A 23,391-nucleotide genomic window follows, 5' to 3' on the forward strand; every position below is an offset into this window, starting at 1 on the left:
CTAAGACATTTTTTGCTCAAAGGCCTTTTTTTATGGCTTCTTGTCTTCCTAGAACTTCCTTCTCTATTTTTCATTTTCTTTTTATAGACAAAAGATCTACCCACATAAATGGATTGTCCTGTGACAAGAGCCAATCCCTCTTGGATATCCCCATCATCCATTTGTAATTCACGTTTCCATTATCTTAGTTTATATCTAGATGGTTTACTTCTTTTGTCTTAATAGAGTTCAGGCTTTTGTGATCCATATCAAGTTAGAGAGACATTCTTCGGCGAAAATCACATGGAAAACCATTTGTCGACGCGTTTCGAACCAACTAGTGTGGTTCATCGTCAGGACAAGTTGAAGAAACAGATCCAGCTTAGCATGTTAAATAGTTTGAGCGGAGCCTCCAACGGCTAGTTTGACTCTAGGACCGGGATCAAAATTATTATAATAGTTTAATTAGTAAGATTAAGGACCAAAAAATATATATAATATATTTATGAGGGGAATAAAGTTCAAAAATATTATTAAAAATTATAAGCTAATTAAAATAAAGGAAATTTAGTTGAATAAAGGACCTTAAAAGCCTAAGTAATATATAAATTAATCTTATTAAAAATATTAAAAATTATAAATTAATTAATAAATAAATGGAAAAATAAATAAAATCAAAAGGAGGATAGGTTAGTTAGAAAAATTAGTTAAAAAGCCTAAGCTAAAATAAAAATTAATAATAAAACTAATAAATAAAATTAAAATAAAAATAAAGTAAAAATAAAAATAAATAAATAAAAAGTAAATAAATCAGTTAAACAATAATAAATAAAATAAAATTAACAATAAAGATAAAAATAAAATAATAATAAATAAAGGACCTTAAATTCTAAATTAAAAGCCTATAAATTAATCTTATTAAAAAATTATTAAAAATTAATAATTAAAAGGAAAGATAGTTATATTAAAGATCAAAAGGAGGTTAGGTTAGTTAGAAAAAAGATAAAAAGTCAAGAAAATAAAAATAAATAAATAAAAATAAAAAGTAAATAAATAAATCAATGAATAAATATTAAATAAATATAAATTAGTTAAACTAAATTAGTTAATAATAATAATTAGTAAATGCATAAATAATAAATAAGTAAAATTAACCAAAAAGAACTCAATAAAAATAAAATAGTAAAGTAAAAAACCTAAAGAGGAGGGCGGAAAACCAACTAGGAAGAGAGTGCTGGGACCCAACACCCACTGATTTTCCAGCCATCCTCTCTATTGAGATTGCATGGCCTTTTTTCAATCTCAAGCGCTTCCCTAAATTTACGATGATGGAAATGCAAAACCTTAGCAATAACACTAGCCTCCTCAATACAAACATGATGATTGGTTTTTTCAGCATGTTCAGCTAAAGCGGAAGACTTAGCTCGCCTATGTTTAAGGTCCGTTGCGTGTTCGCTAATCCTTTGATTAATGGAGCGACCAGTCTCCCCAATATAGGGGGTCCCACAGGAACATGGGATCAAATAAACACCTTTCATATACTTGGGGTCGATAGGATCCTTCACAGATCTTAGGGACCTACGAATGGTGTTCAAGGGCCTAAAGGTCACAGGGATAATATGCTTCCTAAGAATCCTTCCAATTATTGTCTTCTCTGTAAGTTTCATAGAGAAAACATGATGAACAACTTTATATGACTTTTTATATTCAAGATCATTGGCTTATTACATATAAGGGAACCCTATTAATCTTGGACAAAGGCTCAATTGGGATGGGGAGAACACTACTTATAAAAAGAGTTTTAATGGGAATGTTTTCGACATTCCTCTAGCGTAGTTGATCTTTTGAATTATTCTTAGAGCCAAAATCACTATCAAAAAAGGATGGGGAGATTTAGAAACTAGTGATATATTTTCAACTTACACAATTAAAACTTTGTTTAGCTCCTTTGATATTGCATCCTAGTTTTGATCATCTTTATTGCGCACCCCATAGTTTAATATTTTTGCTAGCCCCAAATATTCTTCCATTCTTTCCTCCCCTTCCCCTTTTGACCCTCTAGCAATGAGAATTGAATCCTCTCACCTCACTAAACTCTTCTTAAACTCTTTATATATTACATTGCATTCCATGATACTTAGTATTGATCCATGACTATCTTTAGTGGGAGTTCCCCCCCTTACAAAGTTCTTTTGCTTTAAAGATTGCTCTAAAATCTTGTCAATCCCACTTTCCTACATAGCCCAAACAATGCATCAACAAATGCGCATGAGCATGCCATTTCATATATCTTAAAAGGATAGTTCTAGTCATCTAATAATTGGCAACATTTCCATTTTCGCCAATTTGATTTGTACAAACTCTAGAAGCACCCTCTGCCTGCCCCCACCACCCACAAGGTCAATCTCCACCAATATTATAACTATCACTATGTCAATCTTGAACAAGATATTTACTTTGAAATCAATGCAAATCCTGAGCTATTGCCAATTGCCTCCAATACCACTATGTTCTAAAATTCTAAAGGAAGATGAAGGAGTTTCATCTAGATTGGTTGGGTAATAATTTTCAATCTAGGATTGAAAAATAAAGGTGATCTCCTTAGGAGAACAATTGTTAAACCCCATTACCATTTTCCCTTTAGAATATTTTTGGCATCGTCCACAATCTTGAACTCAAATGCTAGCCACCCCTGTACCCTAGAAAACCTTTTTATACCTTATTAGTCCAACCATATAGATATTTCTCCGAAACCACCCTTCTATAGAACCTTGCTCAATGCCTTTTCACTTAGCGACAACACCTCATCAATTGTAACATCTTCTCCAAAAACTAGTGTTACCTCCTTTGTAGGTTTTAAACCTGTACAGAAATTACATGCAAACGAATTCTTCAAACAAAAAAATAAACAATGGCAAGAACAGAAAAACAAATATACACAGATTTCCCCCTGGATCCCAAAACTGGGACTACAAGATTGATTTTTCATTATTCCTTTCAATGTTATAATACATACATATACATGTCGAAGCATTCATAAAAGCATTCATAAACCACAATCCATTAACCCTAGATTAGAACATAGCCATAGCTCCCTTGGTTGGATCTACAAAATACCATGGGCATAAAATCATCATACCCAAAAACATGTGCAAAACCCATGCAAAAAATGATGGGTAGGTCCACCCACCATCTTTGGGTCTGCCCAACTATTATTGGGTTTGCATAAAAAAAATCCCGGAGCATTGTCGCGCTCCTAACGCAATGTACAACATGTACTACTAGTCATGGAAAGAATATAACATATACCCAACATTCTCCCACTTGTTTTCTTTCCACACAAGGGGGTCACAGGAGAGATTTGGCAGTCCAAGCTTGCAACACCCATTGTTTCTCTACACCAAGAAAACTTCTTAATGCTCACAAACTTCTTCAATGCCTCTGCAACATTCTTCAAAGTGTCCACCTTTACCAGCAACACCTTTTTGTCCTCAACCATATCCCTCACAAAGTGATATTGAACATCAATGTGCTTTGTCTTCGAATGATAAGCAAGGTTCTTAGCCAAGAAAAGTGCACGTTGGTTGTCACAGTCTATCCTTATAGCTCACTGCACCAACCCCATACTTGAACACAATCTCTGCAACCAAACTACTTCATTGCTTGCATGAGTGGCCGTCATGTATTCAACGTCTATAGTTGAAAGTGTCACTACAAAATATAACACATACCCAACATCCTCGCTAACTCACATGTTTCTTTTTTCTTCTTTCCATCCTCACCCCAATCTACTTTGGCCCCTTTAGTTCTTCCCTTCACCCCAAAAAATCATGACAAGCCCTAAATCCTCCCTCCTTTCTTCACTCCCCCCTCCTTTAAACAAAACAATGGATCTATCACAACTTCAAACCTTTGTGGCCTAAACCCTACAAGATGACAACATGTTGGGGCTTTATTTCCATTTGCATAAAGTGTGGATGGCAGATGGTAGCTTTATACCTCCTTTCTCTGTACTCCTACTTTTCCTTAATTAAAGCCCTCATATACATCACCAAAGCCAATATAGATGGTTAGTCACATACTTTGGTACTTACAATGTTTTTAAGCCACATTCCAACATCCATGCTCAATACCTATGCTAGGGAATTCCATTGTTCCAACATTCCTTATCAATACCTATGCTATGGATAGTTCACACTCCTAAATTGCAGATGTTTTGATAACCTTCCCATAGAGCCTCCTTGTTGCTGCTATGTAACTAGGACTTGAGAAGGGAAAGTAGGTTTAGAGTGCTGTGTACTTCATCAACCTCTTAATCAAGCCCTAAACTTGAAATCTAGATGCATCCTAGTGCTCTCAGAGCTCATCTATTGATCTGAAAATAGGACTTCAAAAGTTATTCCTCCCCTTGCTTCAAGTTATCCAATAAATCCTCCTACACTACCCCAAATCATTTCGTAGTTATCATATAACAATAGGACAAAAAAGTCCTTTTTCTTAATACAAATCCTGCTAGGCAGGATTTCTCAGATTTCTCAAGCAGCACCATATTATAAATGATAATAACACAATATACTCGATAAAGTTTGATCATTGTGATAAGGCTCAAGGAGTAGGCTCCCAAACCTTTGTGGAATCTCGGCTCTTGCTAACTCATAAATTCTTGGTATATCTAGCTTATGAGCTGCTGAATATACTCTTGGTGTTGTAGTGGCAGCCGCTAGATTTGATCATGGACTTCACCCAGATTGCTCCAAAAACTTACCGATTCACCATAATTTGAAATTATTAAGAAAAAAGAGAAAAAATAATTTGAAATTATTAAGAAAAAAGAGAAGAAAAATGAACGAAGGAATTACCTTCCATGCTAGAAAACTCCCTGAGTGATATTCATAAATAACAATGTGCGCAGTCTAACAATTTACTCAATATTCATAAATAACATTGTGCTTACTCAATATTCATAAATAACAATGTGCACAGTCAACAATTTACTCGATCATAAAACACTAACTGAGAAAACAGTCAAATAAATAATAGACCCCATTTGCTACTAAATAATATTTTTGCATTATGGTGTCAGTTAACATGCAATGTGAGCATGGACAACTTATGCCTAAGAAATCCCTATCTACAAACAACATATTGTGCCTTAAACATTCCACTTCAAAGTTCAAAGCTAAAGCAGATGCACGGCCGAATTTGCACTGGAAATTGAAGTCATTTTCGTGTAATTTTAAAAGACCTCCGAAGTACATCAAAATCAATATCATTAACAAATGATTGATATAATGTTAATTAAATGCTCACATTTGTATCACAACTTCTAACGATTAGAAATAAATCCTAAGTAACAACGCTGTAATCAGATACAAAAGCTAGTACACTTTCATATTACTGCACAAGGAGACGATGCCGAAGAAATATGCTATTAAAGTTAGACAATATCAAACAGAATATTTGCAGCTAATGGGCAGTTTTAATTTCAAGTCATTAGCAGCATTATAATCGAGGGCTGCCATGAATGTGACGATGCAGAAAAACTGTATAATAAATCAGAATAATGAAGCATCATCAGTTCCACACCTAATGGTGAAAAACTCTCAGTGATTGTGGATGCTTACAAATGGTTAGTGTCCTGATGAATTCAGATCAGTTTCTATAGTGCTGGTCAACAAAAAACAAACAGAAAAATTAACAACAACAACAAAAAAAAAAAAAAAAAAATCAATGCACCTACAAATACTCGGGCCAGCAACAATGCACTGAAGCTCGGGCAGATACCTTGATATATCAATTTCATTATCAATAGAAAATAAAAAAAAAATTGAGAATGCATTCTCAAGGTCCCTAGTGAATGAATGGGAATGTGCCCATGATCGGTTGACTGCAGGGAATTAACGTACGAAGCAATGATTTCTCTAGTTAATTTACATGATCAGCATTGAAAAATTTATACCATTTCAAAGTGCTATATCAATGCATCTATATTTGGTGCCTTGCTCAACTCGATTAAAACCACTGATATGAAATGTGCTATAACCTAGTCAGCATGCAAGTGCCTCTTTCTTCTAAGGCACCGACAAACATACCATTTGGCATGCATCTGCAAGCCAAGCCCAACAATAACTTTTAGGGTTGCTAACATAAAATATGTCAACGAAAAATGCAGAGTAATCCAAAGCCATCTCCACCAATATGGGCCATAGGGAAGATGTGCAGCATAAATAGGTGTTAAAACTCTGATAACCTGTAAAAAACAGACATTGTGCATTTCAAATATCTTCCGGAAGAGAAGCAAGTGATCTTATTTCCTTTTAATTTTTCAGTTGATCATTACCGAGGCAATCATATTTTGTCTGATTTGTTCAAAAAAGTTAATACTTGAGAAGGAAGCAGCATAACAACTAAGCCAGCATACATATGGACGATGACAAGTGAAAACGATTACTAAATGGAAAAGAGGCCATACCACACATGCTGGTGCAAGAGGAATAAAAGTCAGTGTCGTATGGACTTCTTGTGATTGGCTGTTTAGTGTCTGCATCCATTAGATCAAAGAAATTATTAGTTTATTAAGAATTAAAATTTAAAAAAAAAAATACCGTCCAGAAATAGCGGAACTGAGTAGATACACAATTGTCTATATCCCATTTTCTTCCTACCGTGATGACCTTTTAATAGTTGGTCATCATTTAAATGAATAAATAGTATAGTTTTATGATAGTTTCCATCATCAAGGTATCATAGTTGAGGCGCTTATGTGGTATCATGGTCAATACCTGTCTGCAGAGAGTTTCTAGAAATTCTGAATAAGCAGACGGTTTTATCTCGTTAAATTTTGCAAGAAATGCATGCTTGATAACATCCACGAGAATTTCACAGCACCAAATCATGCATGCGTTCTGGAAGCACAAAACCAAAATTAGAAATTGGAAAGTTGACTAACTGAAAACAAAATTCTGACTAATCAATAGTCAACAGATAAATTCAAAGCACCGTTTGCCCTGTATTTTAATTCAATCAGCACAATTGAAGGTGGAAAATATCATGTCCTTGGAGTTCAGTCAACAATCTTACCATTGCAAAACTCCAAACCCATGCATTTTCTGCCTCCAAAATGTTTTGAGCCAATACAAATATGATGTATGCCGTGATATGGAACCTCTCCACAGTATCTGTTGAAGAAAAACAACAGTTTAAAAGTCATCTCTGCATATAATCTGCCCATGCATGATAGGAAAAGCAATAAAATAAGAGCCTATTTCTCTCAGGCCTATGTAATGCACGGCTGGAGAGATGGTACATCACTTGTCATGTTATTACAAGACTCAACGTAAAAAAAGGACATAAGAATTAGAAGCTTCAACACATTGGCAGCAATACAAGGAAAACAGATTACAGGCCATAGAGGAAAACACTAACTGATCATGCCCTATGCCCTAATTAAACTAATAGTTTACAGATTACAGACCATAGAGGAAAATACTGATTGATCATGCCCTATGCCCTAATTAAACTAATAGTTTACAGAATGATTAATTTTTATATAACATTGCCTTCCTCCCAAAAAGATGCGTTGTCCTCAAAGCATACGTAACGACGGATGTTGTTGACGAAACGCTTCAATCTCCCAAGAAGCTTCTTCTTCTTGTAAGTCCTTCCACTTGATCAAGTATTCTTTGATTACTCGTGATCACAGCTTCCTTTCCCTGCTGGATATGATACCTTCTGGCTCTAGAATAACCCTTCCTTCGTCATCTAAGGTCGGAAGTGTTGTCTATGCTGATTGATGTTCACCAAGTGCCTTTTAGAGGCAAGATACATGGAAGACGTTATGAACACAACTTTTATCAGTTAGGCATAAACTTTATGCGACTTGGCTGATCTTTTTGTTGATCTGATATGGTCCATAAAACCTTTGTGCCAATTTATTTTTTCCTTTTTGTTTTAAGGACAACTGCTTGTATGGTTGAAGTTTGACAAATACCCAATCTCCAACTTCAAATTCTCTCTCGGTTCTATTTCAGTCAGCTTGTTGCTTCATACAATTCCTTTCATTATTTAGATTTTCTTTTAGAGTTTGGACGACTTTTTGGGTTTCTTCTAACTGGGTTTTAACAACTGGCAACTTCGTCTCGATGATAGCAAATTCCTTCCATTTCGACAGTTCGTAACCATACAGAACTTGAAAAGGAGTCATTTTCGCTGATGTGTGGTAAGTGGAATTGTACCACCATTCAGCGAGATGTAACCACTGAACCCACTTATTTTGTTTGTCTGTGGCATAACAACGTAAGTAGGCTTCTAAACACTTATTGACAACCTCTGTTTGGCCATCTGTTTGAGGATGGTAAGTTGAACTCATGTTGAGGTAGGTTCCTCTATGTTCAAAGAATTCCTTCCAAAAATTAACCTATATGTTTGAAGAATTCCTTCCAAAAATTACCCTTAAATTTGGCATCTCTATCGCTCACAATAACCTTGGGAAATCCATGTAATTTGTAAACATTTTTGCAAAATGTTTCAACGATTTGTTTTGCTAAGTCTGATTTCCTCATTGCAATAAAGTGAGCATACTTGGTGAGTCTGTCGACTACTACAAGAATTTTATCCTTACCATCAGACACAGGTAAACCTTCAATAAAGTCCATTGATATTTCCTCCCATTTCTGATTCGAAATGTTTAAGGGATGAAGTAGTCCGGGTGTCATAATATTTTCATTTTTATTCCTCTGGCATTTATCGCATTCGGCTACATATTTTTGAATATCATTGCTCATTCCCTTCCAAAAGAATGATTGGTGTGCGTTGTAGTAGGTTTTAAAGTATTCTACATGTTTGACTGATGGTGAATCATGCAACTCTTTGCAAACCTTGGCCTTAAATTTGGAATTTGCATTCAGATGAATTCTTCCCTTGTACCATAGAATATCGTTCTTCCATTCAAATTTTGAATTTTGAGGAAGATTATTGATTATAGCACTTGTTTCTGGATCTTTTGCATATTCACTTCGAATCTCATTAAGTCATTCGGGAACAACCATTGACGCTACAAGTGACGATGGTTTTTTGTCTTTCCTCAACAAGGCATCAGCTACTACGTTATCTTTTTCTTTCTTGTGTAATATATCCATGTCAAAGGTAGCGATCTTTTCTATCCTTTTTTGTTGTTCTGTAGACAGTGTTTTCTGTTGGAGTAGATAATAAAGACTATTATGGTCTATTCGTATTAAGAACTTACTTCCCAAGAGATATTGTCTCCATTTGGCTAATGTGTGCATAATAGCAAGCATTCCCTTGTTGCATGTAGACTTGAGACGTTCTTGCTTATTGAGCTTCCTGCTTTCAAACGTGATTGGGTGACCATCCTGCATTAGTACTGCTCCTATGCCAAAACCCAAAGCATCACATTCAATTACAAATGGTTTTGAGAAGTCTGGAGTTGCGAATACAAGAGCACTGGACATAACTTCCTTCAAGTCTTCAAAACACTATTCTGCTTCATCATTCCATCGAAATGAGTTCTTCTTTAGAAGGTTCGATAGGGGTGTGGTTATATGGGCGTAGTTTTTAATAAATCTTCAATAATACCCAGTCAACCCTAAGAATCCTCTTAGCTTGGAGATATTAACTGGTTTGGGCCATTCCCTTATAGCCTTGATCTTGTTAGGATCTACTTTAACTCCTTCCTTGGATATTATATGTCTAAGATATTCTACTTCTTCCTTCCCAAAAGTGCATTTGGACTTCTTGGCATAGAACTGATGTTCTTCCAACACCGTAAGAACTTTCTCCAACTGTTGTAGGTGTTCCTTCCAAGTTTTATTGTAAATTAAAATGTCATCAAAGAACAGTAACACAAACTTCCTTAGATATGGACAGAATAACTCGTTCATGGTAGCTTGGAATGTTGTCGGTGCATTGATTAAACCGAAAGGCATTACTTTAAACTCGTAATGACCTTCATGTGTTCAAAACGCAATTTTTGATACGTCTTCCAATATTATTTGAAACAACTTCCAATCTTATTCTGATTTGGTAATATCCTGACCTTAGGTCCAATTTGGATAAGTATTTAGCGCCATGTAGTTCATCCAACATTTCATCGAAAAAAGGAATGGTAAACTTGTTTTTAATTGTTATTTTGTTTAGTCCTCGATAATCGACGCATAATCTAAATGATCCATCTTTCTTTCAAACTAATAGAACTGGAGAAACATACAGACTTTTACTTTTTGAGATAATGCCACACTTTAAAAGATCTTGGACTAATCTCTCAATTTCAGTTTTTTGATGTTGTGGGTAGCGATATAGTTTGATGTTGATGGGATTTGATCCTACTTTGACTTCTGATGTATGCCCAATATCTCTTTTAGGCGGCACCTTCATGGGAAGGACTTGGAATACTTTTCCGTGCTTTTCAATTAGCTCTTGGACTTTTGGTGCTTCTTCGTTGACTAGATTTGAAGCTAACATTTCTAATTGATGACATTGTACTACATAGCTTGGCGCTCCTTTCCAAATCACTTTCATCATCTAGGATGATGAAACAATTTGGTTCTCAAGTGGTTGGAACCCATATAATTTGTATTTTTGCCCTTCCCATTTATCTTTTATCAATTGCTTTTGATGGTTGGCAGAGTAAGTACTAAGGGTTTGTAACCATTGGATACCTAAGACCACATCCACTCCTCCTAATGGTACCTTGTGGAACGGAGATTCTAAATTAAAGCCTTGAATCTGCAATTTGACTTTATGGCCTTTCCCTACTTTTTCAATTTTCTTACTGTCGACTACCATAACCTTCATGTTGGGCATGGGAAATGTGAAAATGTTGAGTCGCTTCACCATGGTTGAGTCCAAACAATTGTGGGTGCTACCAGTATCAATGAGAACCATTACATTGTTCTTCTTGATATGTCCTTTTAATTTTAATGTCTGGGGTTGTGATATACCTGTCATGGCCGATAATGATACTTGCGGAATGCTCTCGTCATCTAGTTCTAGAGAGAATTCCGGGGAATCTTCGATTTCTTCTACGTTTGATTCATCATTGTCTGAATCATTAGTTGCTTCGCATTTATACAGGTTTTTGGTCTCTTTTCCTTTAGCACACCTATGTTTAGGGTCCCATTTTTCGCCACAGCATTTGCACTTGCCCTCTTTCATCCTTTGCATTTCCACGTTAGTTTTTTCTCCTTCACGAAGATGTGGTGGAACATATTTTGTGTTATCCGTGTTCGCAAACTGGGGAAATCTTCGTCTCAAATATACTCTTTCAACCTTTGACCACAACATCTTTTCAAATTTCTTTTCAGCAACTTTTGCTTTTTGTCTTGCTACTTCTATCGATGTAATGTCATGAAGCTCAAGTTCTGCTTGTAGATGGGGTTTAAGTCCCGAGGTGTATGATTGAATGAGACGAGTTTCTGATAATCCAGGTACTCGTGTTGCTAAAGTCTCCCATTCTCGAGTGTATTCATCCACATCTCCTTTTTGTTGCAATCTAGTGAGTGTTGAGAAGAACTCTTCTTCCTTGACACCTTGGAACCTTTTAAAGAACGCATCCTTATATTTCCTCCAACTGATAGCAAGTGTCGTCTTTTTCCACCACATATACCAATTATATGCTTCGCCTTCCATTTTCATGGAAGCATGCCTGATCTTTTCATCATCATTGTCAATATCATAAATCTCGAAATATTCTTCTTCTTTATTGAGCCAAGCAACGCTGAATTTTTCGTTACCATCGAATTTGGATAGCTTTGTTGATATGTCACTATCGACAGAGCGAAAAAGGGATATTGATTTGAAAACAACATATTGGTGTATGGATTCTAGAGTTGCCTATTTTGAAAAATTTTGTTACTTTTTTCTTGATTAAGTGTGGAAGATGTCTTTGGAGACTTGGGTTTATCATGTGCGTCTGATGATTTTGACGAATCTGGAGAATTGAGATGTTGAGTAGCCTCATTATTCTGGAGTATTTGATTGGGTGTAATCTTCAGGCTAGTACAAATACAACCCAACATAACCATAGTTTGATCCACCTTAACTGAAACAACTGCCTGATCCTTTTTGAATTCGTTCTTGTTCTCCTCGAGCTGACTCTTTATTCCCTTTGTTGTGTTCTAAAGCTCTTCGATTTTATCGCCTTGTCCGATCACCTTAGTCTCAAGGTCTACTAGTCTTTTATTGAAATCGGCCATCAACATTGATGAAGCCATTGAGCGGGTCTGAGGTGGAGCATACTTATCCAACGTAACCCTTTTTTTTAATTTGACCTAATTATTATTATTTATTTATTTTTACATATTTTTTAAATCACTTTATTTTATAACTAAATATTAATTAATATATATAGTTATTTAAATATTAATTATTATATAATTATGAATTATATAACAACTAATAACAAAACTATGTAATAATTAATATATATATATATATGTATTATGTATAAATATTAATTATATGTAAATGAATTGATAAGTATAGGAGCGGACACAAATGAATCGATAAAGCAGCAATCGAATCAGCGTCTGGCTCTTTCGGCATTGGTCACAGCATTTGGTAAGTACGTAGCTGGATGGGAAACCGTAAAATGTCTAAGTGTGAAAATTTCTAAACATAAATTCTATCACTGCAGCAACTGATTTATTTCACCTACATATTATTCCCAATAAGTTATTTATGAAATCCCTTCAGTAAATATTAAAATAAATTCTACTACAAATATCACACCATTATACATAAACAAATATATGCACAAGAATCAATCACATCAACACAGTTATTTTTGGACAATTGTCCCCGGAAAAACCCAATGCGGGAAAATCGGTGCAGCAGAGGAGGGTTTTATTAATCTTCAGCAACAATCGCTTTTACAGAAAAATTTACATAGACACTGGGAGAAAACACCTGAGACTTTTCTCCAAGACTTTTTGACACCCTGGAGAGCTTCCTTTCTCTACTGCATCAGCCCTGCATCATTCTGCATGGCTCTACGCAGCTCTGGTCCCTCTCTGCATCTCTTTGATCTGCGTCTCCCTCTGTGCTGTCTCTCAGAGCCCTTGCGTCACTTCTTCTGAGCTCCCTGGTTGTTGTTAATTCCCCCTCTTCCTCCACCCTGCAACTCTCCCTCTGAAATCAATCTCCTTCTCTTTGAGAATCGATTTTCCTTGAGATACTGAGTATCTGCTAGTGTGTCTCCAACTGACCCTCAAGCCTCCTCTTATACTTTTCCTGTTGAGTCTTCAATGGCCGAGATTAAGTCCCTAATCAACGGCTAAGATTAGATTTGGCTTGATCCTCGTCATTTAGAACCTTCTCACCCAGTTTTATATTAATACCCGTTAATATTTTAATTTTCCTAAGTATAGACTTAGGAACTCCATTAAAAATATTAATTATTTGAAATCTTTCCAACCGGATGGAATTTCCCAAAAACGATTTCTGGGTTTTGGAGATCTTACGTGCCTTAGCCTCTCCACTAATTTTCATGGCTAGAGCACATCTGATGCTACCACAAATGAACACTCCCTTTTAGCGAGGAATGTGCTCTAGTAATGCTCCATCGCTGAAACATCATATTGATCCTTCCGCACCTGTACTTGTGCTGATGCTTGCCCTGATGCCTCACACCATCTGCACTGATGCTTTCTGTATTGTTGCCCATGACACTGCCACTGCTACATCTGTACTGCAACTTCCTCTCCATATGTTGCCCATGTTGCCTATAGCACTGCTAACTACTGCACTACAACACCTGACACTTATCAATTTCTGCTACTAAAATGGTTCTTTACCATCTCCCTCTTCTCCCTGAAATAAATGAACTGTGTTCTTCCTAAGGCCTTGGTGAGGATGTTTGCCACCTGTTCTCCTGTAGGAGTGTAGCTCAATTGTACTGCTCCTGGTTGGACACAGTGTCTGACAAAATGACACCTGATATCAATGTGCTTCGACCGATCATGAAATATTGGATTCTCAAAGAGCTTGATGCAACTCTAATTATCACACATGATCCTGGTCGCATCCATCCTTCTACTGAATAGGTTCACAAGCAATTTTCTAAGCCATATGGCTTCGCACGAAGCTATGCTAGTGGCCATATATTCTGCTTCAGCTGAGCTCAGAGCTACGGATTTTTGTTTCCTACTGCACCAGGAAGTCATCCCCGATCCAATGTTGAAACAGTACCCAGTGGTACTTTTCCGATCTACTGAACTTCCAGCCCAATCTGCGTCAGTGAACCCACTTAGCCTGATGTCATTGCCTCTGGTGTACAATAGTCCATGCTCGACTATTCCTTGTATATACTTGAGAACATGTTTGGCTGCAGGTTCCACCATGAATTGACTGAGGGTGTTGACAGTGTAACAAATGTATGGCCTGGTATTGACCAGATACATCAAGGATCCTATGAGTTGCCTGTACAAGGTGGGATCAACATCTTTATCTTCTGATGCATCAATTTTCTTCCAGTTGGTGATCATTGGAGTAGCCATAGGCCTACAGTCCTGCATCATGAATCTCTTCAAGATTTCTGTAGCATATCTCCCTTGTCCAAGGAAGATCTCACCCTTCTGCTGCCAAACTTCCAACCCCAGGAAATAATGCATCTGTCCCAAATCCTTCATGTCGAATTATGTGGCTAGATTCTTCTTGTAGTCCTTGATGAGCCTAGATGATCCTGTCAAGAAGAGATCATCCACATATAATACTAGGACAAAAGGCTCATTTTGTACAAAGAGATAGTAGGGATGGGATCTGCATCACTCTTGATGAACCCCGTCTTCTGCAAGTAACCATCAATTCAACCATACCATGCTCTAGGTGTCTGTTTAAGCCCATACAAGGATTTCTTTAATCTGCATACATGAGATTTCTTCTCATGTGTCTCAAAGCCTTCTGGTTGTTCAATGTATACTTCCTCTTGTATTACCCCGTTCAAGAATGTCGTCTTGACATCCATTTGATGAATCTCCCACCCCATCTGTGATGCAAGAGATATCACTGTTTTAATAGATGTATACCTGGCTACTAGGGCGAAGGTGTCTTCGTGGTCTATTCCTTCCCTCTGAGCATACCCCTTTGCCACAAACCTGTCTTTGTATACCGCACCCTTAACAAACCTTCTAAAGAAGAACTCATTTTGGTGGGATGAGGAGGCAAAAAAATGTTCTGAACTAAAGAAAATTATGTCTAATGCACCTGTATTAACAACTCTAGACTTTTCAAAACCATTTGTAATTGAAGGTGACGCTTTAGGTTTTGGAATAGGAGCAGTGTTGATGCAGGAAGGCCATAAAGCAGGAAGCTCAATAAGAGGGAATGTCTAAAGTCTACATACAATAAGGAAATGCTCATCATTATGCATGCACTAGCGAAGTGGAGACAATATCTCTTGGGAAGTAAGTTTCTAATACGAACAAACCATAACAGTCTTCAACACCTCCGGCAGAAAACACTTCCTACTGAACAACAAAAGTGGATCGAAAAAATTGTTGCCTTTGACGTGGAAATATTACATAAAAAGGGGAAGGACAATGTGGTAGCAAATGCTCTATCCATAAAAGATGAAGAGTCATCATTACTTGCAATCTCAGTTGTAGTCCCAGAATGGCTTAATGAAATTCGAAGTGAGTATGCAAAAGATCTGGAAACATGTGCTATAATCAATAATCCTGCTCATAATTCAAAATTCGAACGGAAAAATGATATTCTTTGGTATAAAGGAAGGATTAACCTAAACCCAAATTCCAAATTTAAGTCCAAGGTTCTTAAGGAGTCTCGTGATTCACTATCAGCGGGACATAGTAGGTTTCCTTAAAACCTACTATAATGCACACCAATCATTTTTATGGAAAGGAATGAATAATGAAATCCAAGATATGTAGCAGAGTGTGAGCAATGCTAGAGAAATAAGAATGAGAACATTATGACACCCAAGCTACTCCATCCCTTAAATATTCCAAACCAAAAGTGGGAAGAAATATCAATGGACTTTATTGAAGGGTTACCCATGTCATATGACAAAGACAAAATTCTTGTAGTAGTCGACAGACTCACCAAATATGCACACTTCATAGGAATGAAGAAATCAGACTCAACAAAACAAATTGTTGAGATATTTTGCAAGAATGTCTACAAACTACATGGGTTTCCCAAAGTCATTGTTAGCGATAGAGATGCCAAATTCAAAGGCAATTTCTGGAAGGAATTTTTCAAACATATAGGAACCTACCTCAACATGAGTTCAGCATACCATCCTCAAACAGATGGTCAAACAGAAGTTGTCAATAAATGTTTAGAAGCCTACCTACGTTGTTATGCAACAGACAAACAAAATAAGTGGGCTCAATGGTTACATCTCATCGAATGGTGGTACAATTCCACTTACCACACTTCAGCGAAAATGACTCTATTTCAAGCTCCGTACAGTTATGAACCTCCTAAATAGAAGGCCCTTGCCATTATCGAGACAAAACTTCTAGCAATTAAAAATCAGTTAGAAGAAAATAAAGAAGTATTCCAAGCACTAAAGGAGAATCTAAATATTGCAAGAAATCGTATGAAGCTGCAGGTTAACTGAAACAAAACAAAAAGAGAATTTGAAGTTGGGGAATGGGTATTTGTTAAACTTCAGCCCTACAAGCAATTGTCCTTGAAACAAAAAGGAAAAAACAAATTGGCACCCAATTTATATGGACCATACCAGACTAACAAAAAGATTATCCAAGTAGCATACAACTTAAGCCTTCCTCATAAAAGTTGTGTTCACAACATCTTCCATGTATCTATCCTTAAAAAGGCACTTGGCAAACACCAAGTGGCACAGACAACACTCTGACATTAGATGACGAGGGGAAGATCATTTTAAAACCAGGAGTCATCAGTGTCAGGGAAAAGAAGTTGTGATCATGAGTAATCAAAGAATACCTGATTAAGTGGAAGGACCTACTAGAAGAAGAAGCCGCTTGGAAGACCAAAGCATTCCATCAACATCATCCTTCGTTACCTATGCTTTGAGGACAAAGCATTCTTTCAAGAGGAAGGCAATGTTATGTAATCATTAATTTAATTTAATTTCTAAACTAAGAGGCACAATCAAAGATCATGCCCTCTCATGTAATGGCAGCTAGGTTGTATTTAAGACAGGGCCTTTTGTTGAAGAATCTAAGGCAAGATGACATTAATGATTCTTCTAATAATGATAACTGCTTGTGATGTCTTTTTACTTATTATTATTATTACAGTGTGTTCTTCAATCATAAAAACAGTGTCAGGCCAGGCAGTAACTCCATAAGGCAAAAATGATTCGACTGCTTTATTCCTTCAAGTAGGTATTCATTATATACATGAGGGAGAGACTGTTCAGTTCGTCTCCCGATGACTGTTCATATTTCCTGTTTATCTATTTACATTAATTCACCCAATCACAAGGATTAGGTGTCAACATTCCCCCCCTTAGTCTGAAGGGATGTTGGTGAGTCCAAGCATCATTCTGAATCGTTCAAGCTTTTCCCTTCCTAGCGCTTTGGTGAATATGTCTGCAATTTTCTCATTTGTGGAACAATGACGAAGATGGATTGTTTTGGCCTCAACATGATGTCGAATCAGATGATATTTAGTATTGATGTGCTTCGTTCGATCATGGAACTTTGGGTTCTTGGCCAACTTTATTGCAGAGGTATTGTCAATCATGAGTGGAGTTTATTGTACTTGTTTTACTTGCAAATCTTCAAGAATCTTCCTGAGCCACACAATTCCTTTTGTTGCTTCAGCTGCTGCCATGTATTCTGCTTCTGTTGTGGAATTTGCTGGAACTGATTGTTTGCGTGATCTCCAGGAGACAGCTCCTGATCCAAGACTCATAGCATATCCTGAAGTTGATACCCCAGTTTCTTTGTCTCCATCGAAGTCTGAATCAGAGTATCCAATCAAACTGAAATCGTCCACCTGTGTATACTTGATTCCAAAGTCTTGAGTTCCCTTCAAGTACCTTAGAACTCTTTTTGCAGCAGACCAATGTCCCTCACAAGGCTTTTTCATAAACCTGGAGAGAATTCCAACAGCAAATGAAATGTCTGGTCTGGTAGTAGTTAGGTAGTTGAGACTTCCTACAAGCTGTCTATACTTTGTTGCATCCTCAAATTCTTTTCCTTCAATAGATGTGAGCTTTAAGTTTTGTTCCATTGGAGTAGTGAGAGGATTGCACTCTGTCATGCCAAACCTGTTCAACAGATCTCCAATGTATTTCTTTTGAGAAATAAATATGGACTTTGGATGTTGGGTTACTTCAATGCCAAGATAGTAATGAACATAGCCCAAATCAGTCATTTCAAAACTTTTCCCCAATTCCTTCTTTATGGATGCAATGTAGCTTTCATTGTTCCTTGTCATCAAAAGATCATCTACATACACCACAAGATATACAACTGTTTTGCCAACTTTCTTGACAAACAAAGTTGCATCATCAAGATCAAAAAGTTTGAAATTGAGTTTCAGAAGATGCTCAGTTAGTTTTTCATACCAGGCTCGCGGTGCTTGTTTGAGGCCATACAAGGACTTCACAAGTTTGCACACTTTATGTTCATGTCCTTTCACAGCAAATCCTTTAGGCTGGGACATAAAAACATTCTCTTTTAGATCTCCATTCAAGAAAGCAGTTTTTACATCCATTTGATGGACTTTCCAACCGTTCTGAGCTGCTAGTGCAAAGAGTGTCCGGATGGTAGCCCATTTTGTTGTGGGGGCAAAAGTCTCTTCATAATCAACCCCTTCCTTCTGTGCAAAACCTTTTGCCACAAGCCTAGCTTTGTGCTTGTCAAGTGAGCCATCAGCTTTATACTTGTTCTTGTAGACCCACTTGCAGCCAATTGGTTTGGTTCCTAATGGAGGATCAACCAACTTCCAAGTGTCGTTCTTCATGAGGGCATCATACTCCTTTTGCATCGCTTCTTTCCATTCATCATGAGAAGCAACTTCTTTGAAGGAAGTTGGTTCAAATTCTGTAGACAAGTTCAATTCACAATCATAAGAAACATCCATATCAACAGGTGAATTAGAGTCATCTACATCACCTCCATTTTGCCGGTTTGAATTTCTGGTTCCTGCCTTTCCAACTTCATCAGGATGAACACTTTCAAGTGTCTTTGTCACCCACTTTGGGGGACCTTTTTTAGATGGTCCAGGCTGCTCCGTTGATTGAGTTGGGACTGAATCAAGATTGAGTCTCCCAATTCTATCAATTACATCACTTAAAGCATCATCCGTTGTTGGAGTTTCATGCGAGGGAGATTGTTCCTCAGAAGAAGATTCCACATGTTGATCTAGTATAGGAATCCCCCCTTCAAGATGTGGAATCTGATTATCAAATTCTTGAAATGATTTTGCTTTTGCGAATCTATCCAAGCCATCAAGTTGCCGCTCAACAACATTGTCAGTTTTGGATGATTCAAGAAAAATTACATCTCTAGATACAACAAACTTCTTATTTACATCATCATAGAGGCGGTATGCTTTGGAGTTGTTTGAATACCCCAGAAAGATACACTTACGACTTCTAGCACCAAGTTTGTTTCTATGTACCTTTGGTATCAAGGCATAACAGGTGGAAACAAAGACCCTGAGATGCTTTACCGAAGGAACATGTCCATACCACATTTCATATGGAGTCTTGTTTCTTATAGCATTAGATGGACATCTATTCTTTATATATGCAGCACATAGAACAACATCAGCCCAAAACATTATCTTTACATTTTTGAAGAAGAGCATGGATCGTACCATATTTAAGATTGTCCTATTCATTCTTTCAGCTACACCATTCTGTTGGGGATTATAAGGCACAGTTGTTTGATGTTTGATCCCATGTTGGCGAAGATAGTTTTCAAATTCATTTGATGTGTATCCTTTTCCATTATCAGTGCGAATAGACCCAATATGAGACTGTGCATCATTTTCAATCCATTTATGAAAATTCTTGCATGTTTGAAAAGCATCAGATTTGTTCTTCAATAAATAAACCCAACACATTCTGGTGTAGTCGTCAATAAATGTCATGATATATTTATTTCCATTTGCAAAAGGAACAGGCATTGGACCACATAAATCTAAATGAATGAGTTCAAGTTTTCTATGTGCTCTTGAATGTGAATCATGAAAAGACTGTTTGGTATGCTTTCCTAGAATGCAAGCATCACATTGCTTAAGTTTCCTAGGAATTGTAGGCAAACCAGCAACACCATTTTTCTTCAATAAGCGGAGACTGTCATAGTTCAAATGTCCAAATCTAGCATGCCATAATAAACTTGATGGAAGTGTATCTTCTTCGTGATGAGAATTGTATGAGAAATGTTGTGCATGAGCAGAGGTTCCTTGCAGTTTGAGAAGCCTTCCTTCTTCCATTCCCCTCATGACAAGTGAGTGGTCAGATGCTTTTCTCACCTCAACCTTGCCATCAAACATATGAATGGAGTGACCTTGCTGGCGGATGTGGACCAAGGTCAAAAAGTTTCTCTTGAGCTATGGGAGATAAAGAACATGATCCAGAAGAAAGTCTGGAAGACTAGGCAGTTTAAGTCTGATTGTGCCAAGCCCTGATAGCTTGATTTTTGATTGATCTACAAAGTATACTGCTCCATCAACATTGTCAGTGAAATCTTCAAAAAAATCTTTTCTACGAGTCATGTGGCAAGTTGCTCCTGAGTCAAGCAACCAATCATTTTTCCAAAAAGCAAGTGAAGCATTAAATAAATCTTCATTTACTCCAATGTTACATTGTGCCACAACATAGTGAGCGGATTCAAGTGCTTTACCTTTGTCTATAATATATATCATCAGTTTTACCTTTCTGTTGGTTTCTTTTCTGCTCAATTTTGTCCCATGGTAGCTTGCATGTAGAGGCATCATGTGATCCATTTCTTTTGCAGCAAATGCAATGTAAATCTGCCTTTTCTCCTTGAGAGTCTCTGCCCCCCCTGCCTCTGAAATCTCTTCTACCACTTGCTCTGGAAGAATCTTGAGCAAGATTATCCTCTCTGTGTGAAAGAAGAGTTGTCTTCTTTTCCAAACCCTTCACTTTTTCAACAAACTTCTCCATCATAAAAATTTGAACTAAGCCCAAAAAATAATTATAATATTCGTAGCAAAACACTAATAGTAATTTGCTATGTCTTTACAAAATGGAATCAACTGCAAGCTCTCAATATTTATATATCATGCAATATATATTCCAATATTATACCATATCATGTCATATATATGGACATCATACATAGGGCATGCATTCAACGCAGAGAGATAGTGTTAACTAGCCCATGATATTTGTAATCCAACAGTTCACCAGCACATCATAAGGAGAACTCCACACTTCATAAGAAGAAGTCAATGCAGAAATCATGAATCCATCATTAAAAAAGGCACCAAGCACTAAGCACGGTCACCAAGCTAGGTAAATACACAAAGTTTTATAGCGTAAATATCAACAGCGTCCTCAGTATACCATGTATTCAGCTGGTCGTGGGTTCAATCCACGGTTTACCATGTCGATGACAATAAAAATTTTACTAAACTTCCATATTTAGCATTGAGCTTCTGCGTTCAGCGTCCATCAAAAATCGCCAGCAAGCATATCTTTTATGTCAATATTCCAGTATTAAAGAACACACATAATAAATCCGTGCCACACTGATTTATGAATAAAAAACTTAAGTGTGGTTCTGTTGCGCAGTGGGGAGAGACGACATGTGGTGTGGCAACGTAGTGAGAGACCTGTGTGAGGCACCAGCGACAGAACCAGCAAGTCGGACTAGTGGCGAATGTATTATACCACAGCGTAAATGTAAAATATGGGCAGTGTAAATGAATGTATGGGCAGCGAATACCACAGCGAAGACCACAGTGTAAACAGATATACGGAGCAGTGTAAATGTTTGGGTAGCGTGGGCAGCGTAAACGGATATATTGGCAACGTTAAACAATAAGAACTGTTGGAGCAGCGTATACCATGTCAACAGCGTTTATATGGAGCAGACCAGCGTTAAAAAAACCATGTCAACAGCGTATAGATGGAGCAGACCAGCGTTAAAATACCATGTCAACAGCGTACATATGGAGCAGATCAGCGTTAAAAATAGTATATATGGAGCAGACCAGCGTTAAAAATACCATGTCAACAGCATATATATCAACGTTTTCCAAGATTTTCAAAAAAGGATTGAACCTGGAGCGCGGTTATACCAGCGTGGAGGGAGGTCGGCTAGCATAAACAGCACCATACACCGCAGCACCTACGGCTACAGTGCGTTTGATGCAACAATCAGCTCCAACGCAACGAATCGACTCCTTCAAGAGGTAACGCACTTCAACGAATACATTAAACTATGAATGAGATTTAGCAGGGATTTGACAGAGATGTCAGCCTGCAGACCATGGGCAAAATATAAGCAGAATATGCAGGAGGGAGTTACAAAGCAAAGGGAAACTAAAAAAAGGTGCTGGCTCTGATACCATGTCAGGCCAGGCAGTAACTCCATAAGGCAAAAATGATTCGACTGCTTTATTCCTTCAAGTAGGTCTTCATTATATACACGAGGGAGAGACTGTTCAGTTCGTCTCCCGATGACTGTTCATATTTCCTATTTATCTATTTACATTAATTCACCCAATCACAAGGATTAGGTGTCAACAAACAGCTACCAAAACAAGAAGATCAACAAGACACAAGTACACAAGATGTAGGCTCCAAGCCAAGGCAAAACCTCTCCTCTTGAGAGGAAAACCCTTCAATCTATTCTTATAGATTCTTTATTGACGAATACAAAGACCCTTGACCAACATTGAAGCCCTTCCAAGACCAAGATTAGCTTCTCAAGAACGTGCTTGCTTCACTACTTTCCAAACCCAGCAAAATCTCTTCCAGCAACACTACTTCGACCATAGCCACAACTTTTCGGCCCTAACTGACAGCAGGGTCTACTTGGCACGTGTGGACTAGAACTGCTTCTTCTTTGCCTCCAGTTGCCTCACTTGACCTTATTTGTCTTATGCATCTAGAAGGGGACTTTATTGGCCCTTCCTTCAGCTCTTTTCCACCAAATCGAACCTCCACAACGAAACCCTAGCCCAACAGTAGAAACCCTAGCGAAAAACTACAAAATTTCGGCCTTCTTCTTTGCACGTCTGGAGAGAAAGAGAGAGAAAAACCCAAAACACTTCTTCTCCTTCTTCTGCCTTCTTCGCTTGCCTTTTTCTGCTTCTTCCTTCACATGAGAGAGAGAGGAATGAATGTGTCCAAATGAGGTCGAATTGTCTTCTATATATAGGTCTTCCAGGGGTACGAATTCCAACTTCTAGGCCGACTTGACAGGTTGGCAGGCTGACTTGATCTTGGAAGGCTCA

At 37.4% G+C, this 23,391-nt stretch overlaps 1 protein-coding gene across 1 annotated transcript in view; it reads right to left on the bottom strand.

Annotated features, from left to right (window-relative positions):
• Window positions 1-5,696: 5,696 nt before the first annotated feature.
• The window catches only part of LOC149251381 (protein POLLEN DEFECTIVE IN GUIDANCE 1-like), an 87,405-nt gene continuing 69,710 nt past the window's right edge, over window positions 5,697-23,391 (bottom strand). Inside the window, exons 8-11 of the mRNA XM_089459396.1 lie at window positions 7,060-7,157; window positions 6,762-6,884; window positions 6,452-6,520; window positions 5,697-6,229 (exon numbers count right to left, since the gene is read on the bottom strand). Of these exons, the coding sequence (XP_089315522.1) occupies window positions 6,023-6,229; window positions 6,452-6,520; window positions 6,762-6,884; window positions 7,060-7,157 (497 nt within the window). The 3' untranslated portion in view covers window positions 5,697-6,022. The remainder of the gene's footprint in view (window positions 6,230-6,451; window positions 6,521-6,761; window positions 6,885-7,059; window positions 7,158-23,391) is intronic.

The sequence above is a fragment of the Pinus tabuliformis genome, chromosome 7 (assembly GCF_031772625.1).
Source record: "Pinus tabuliformis cultivar Carrire ecotype Pingquan chromosome 7, CPIR1, whole genome shotgun sequence".
Taxonomy (NCBI): Eukaryota; Viridiplantae; Streptophyta; class Pinopsida; order Pinales; family Pinaceae; genus Pinus; species Pinus tabuliformis.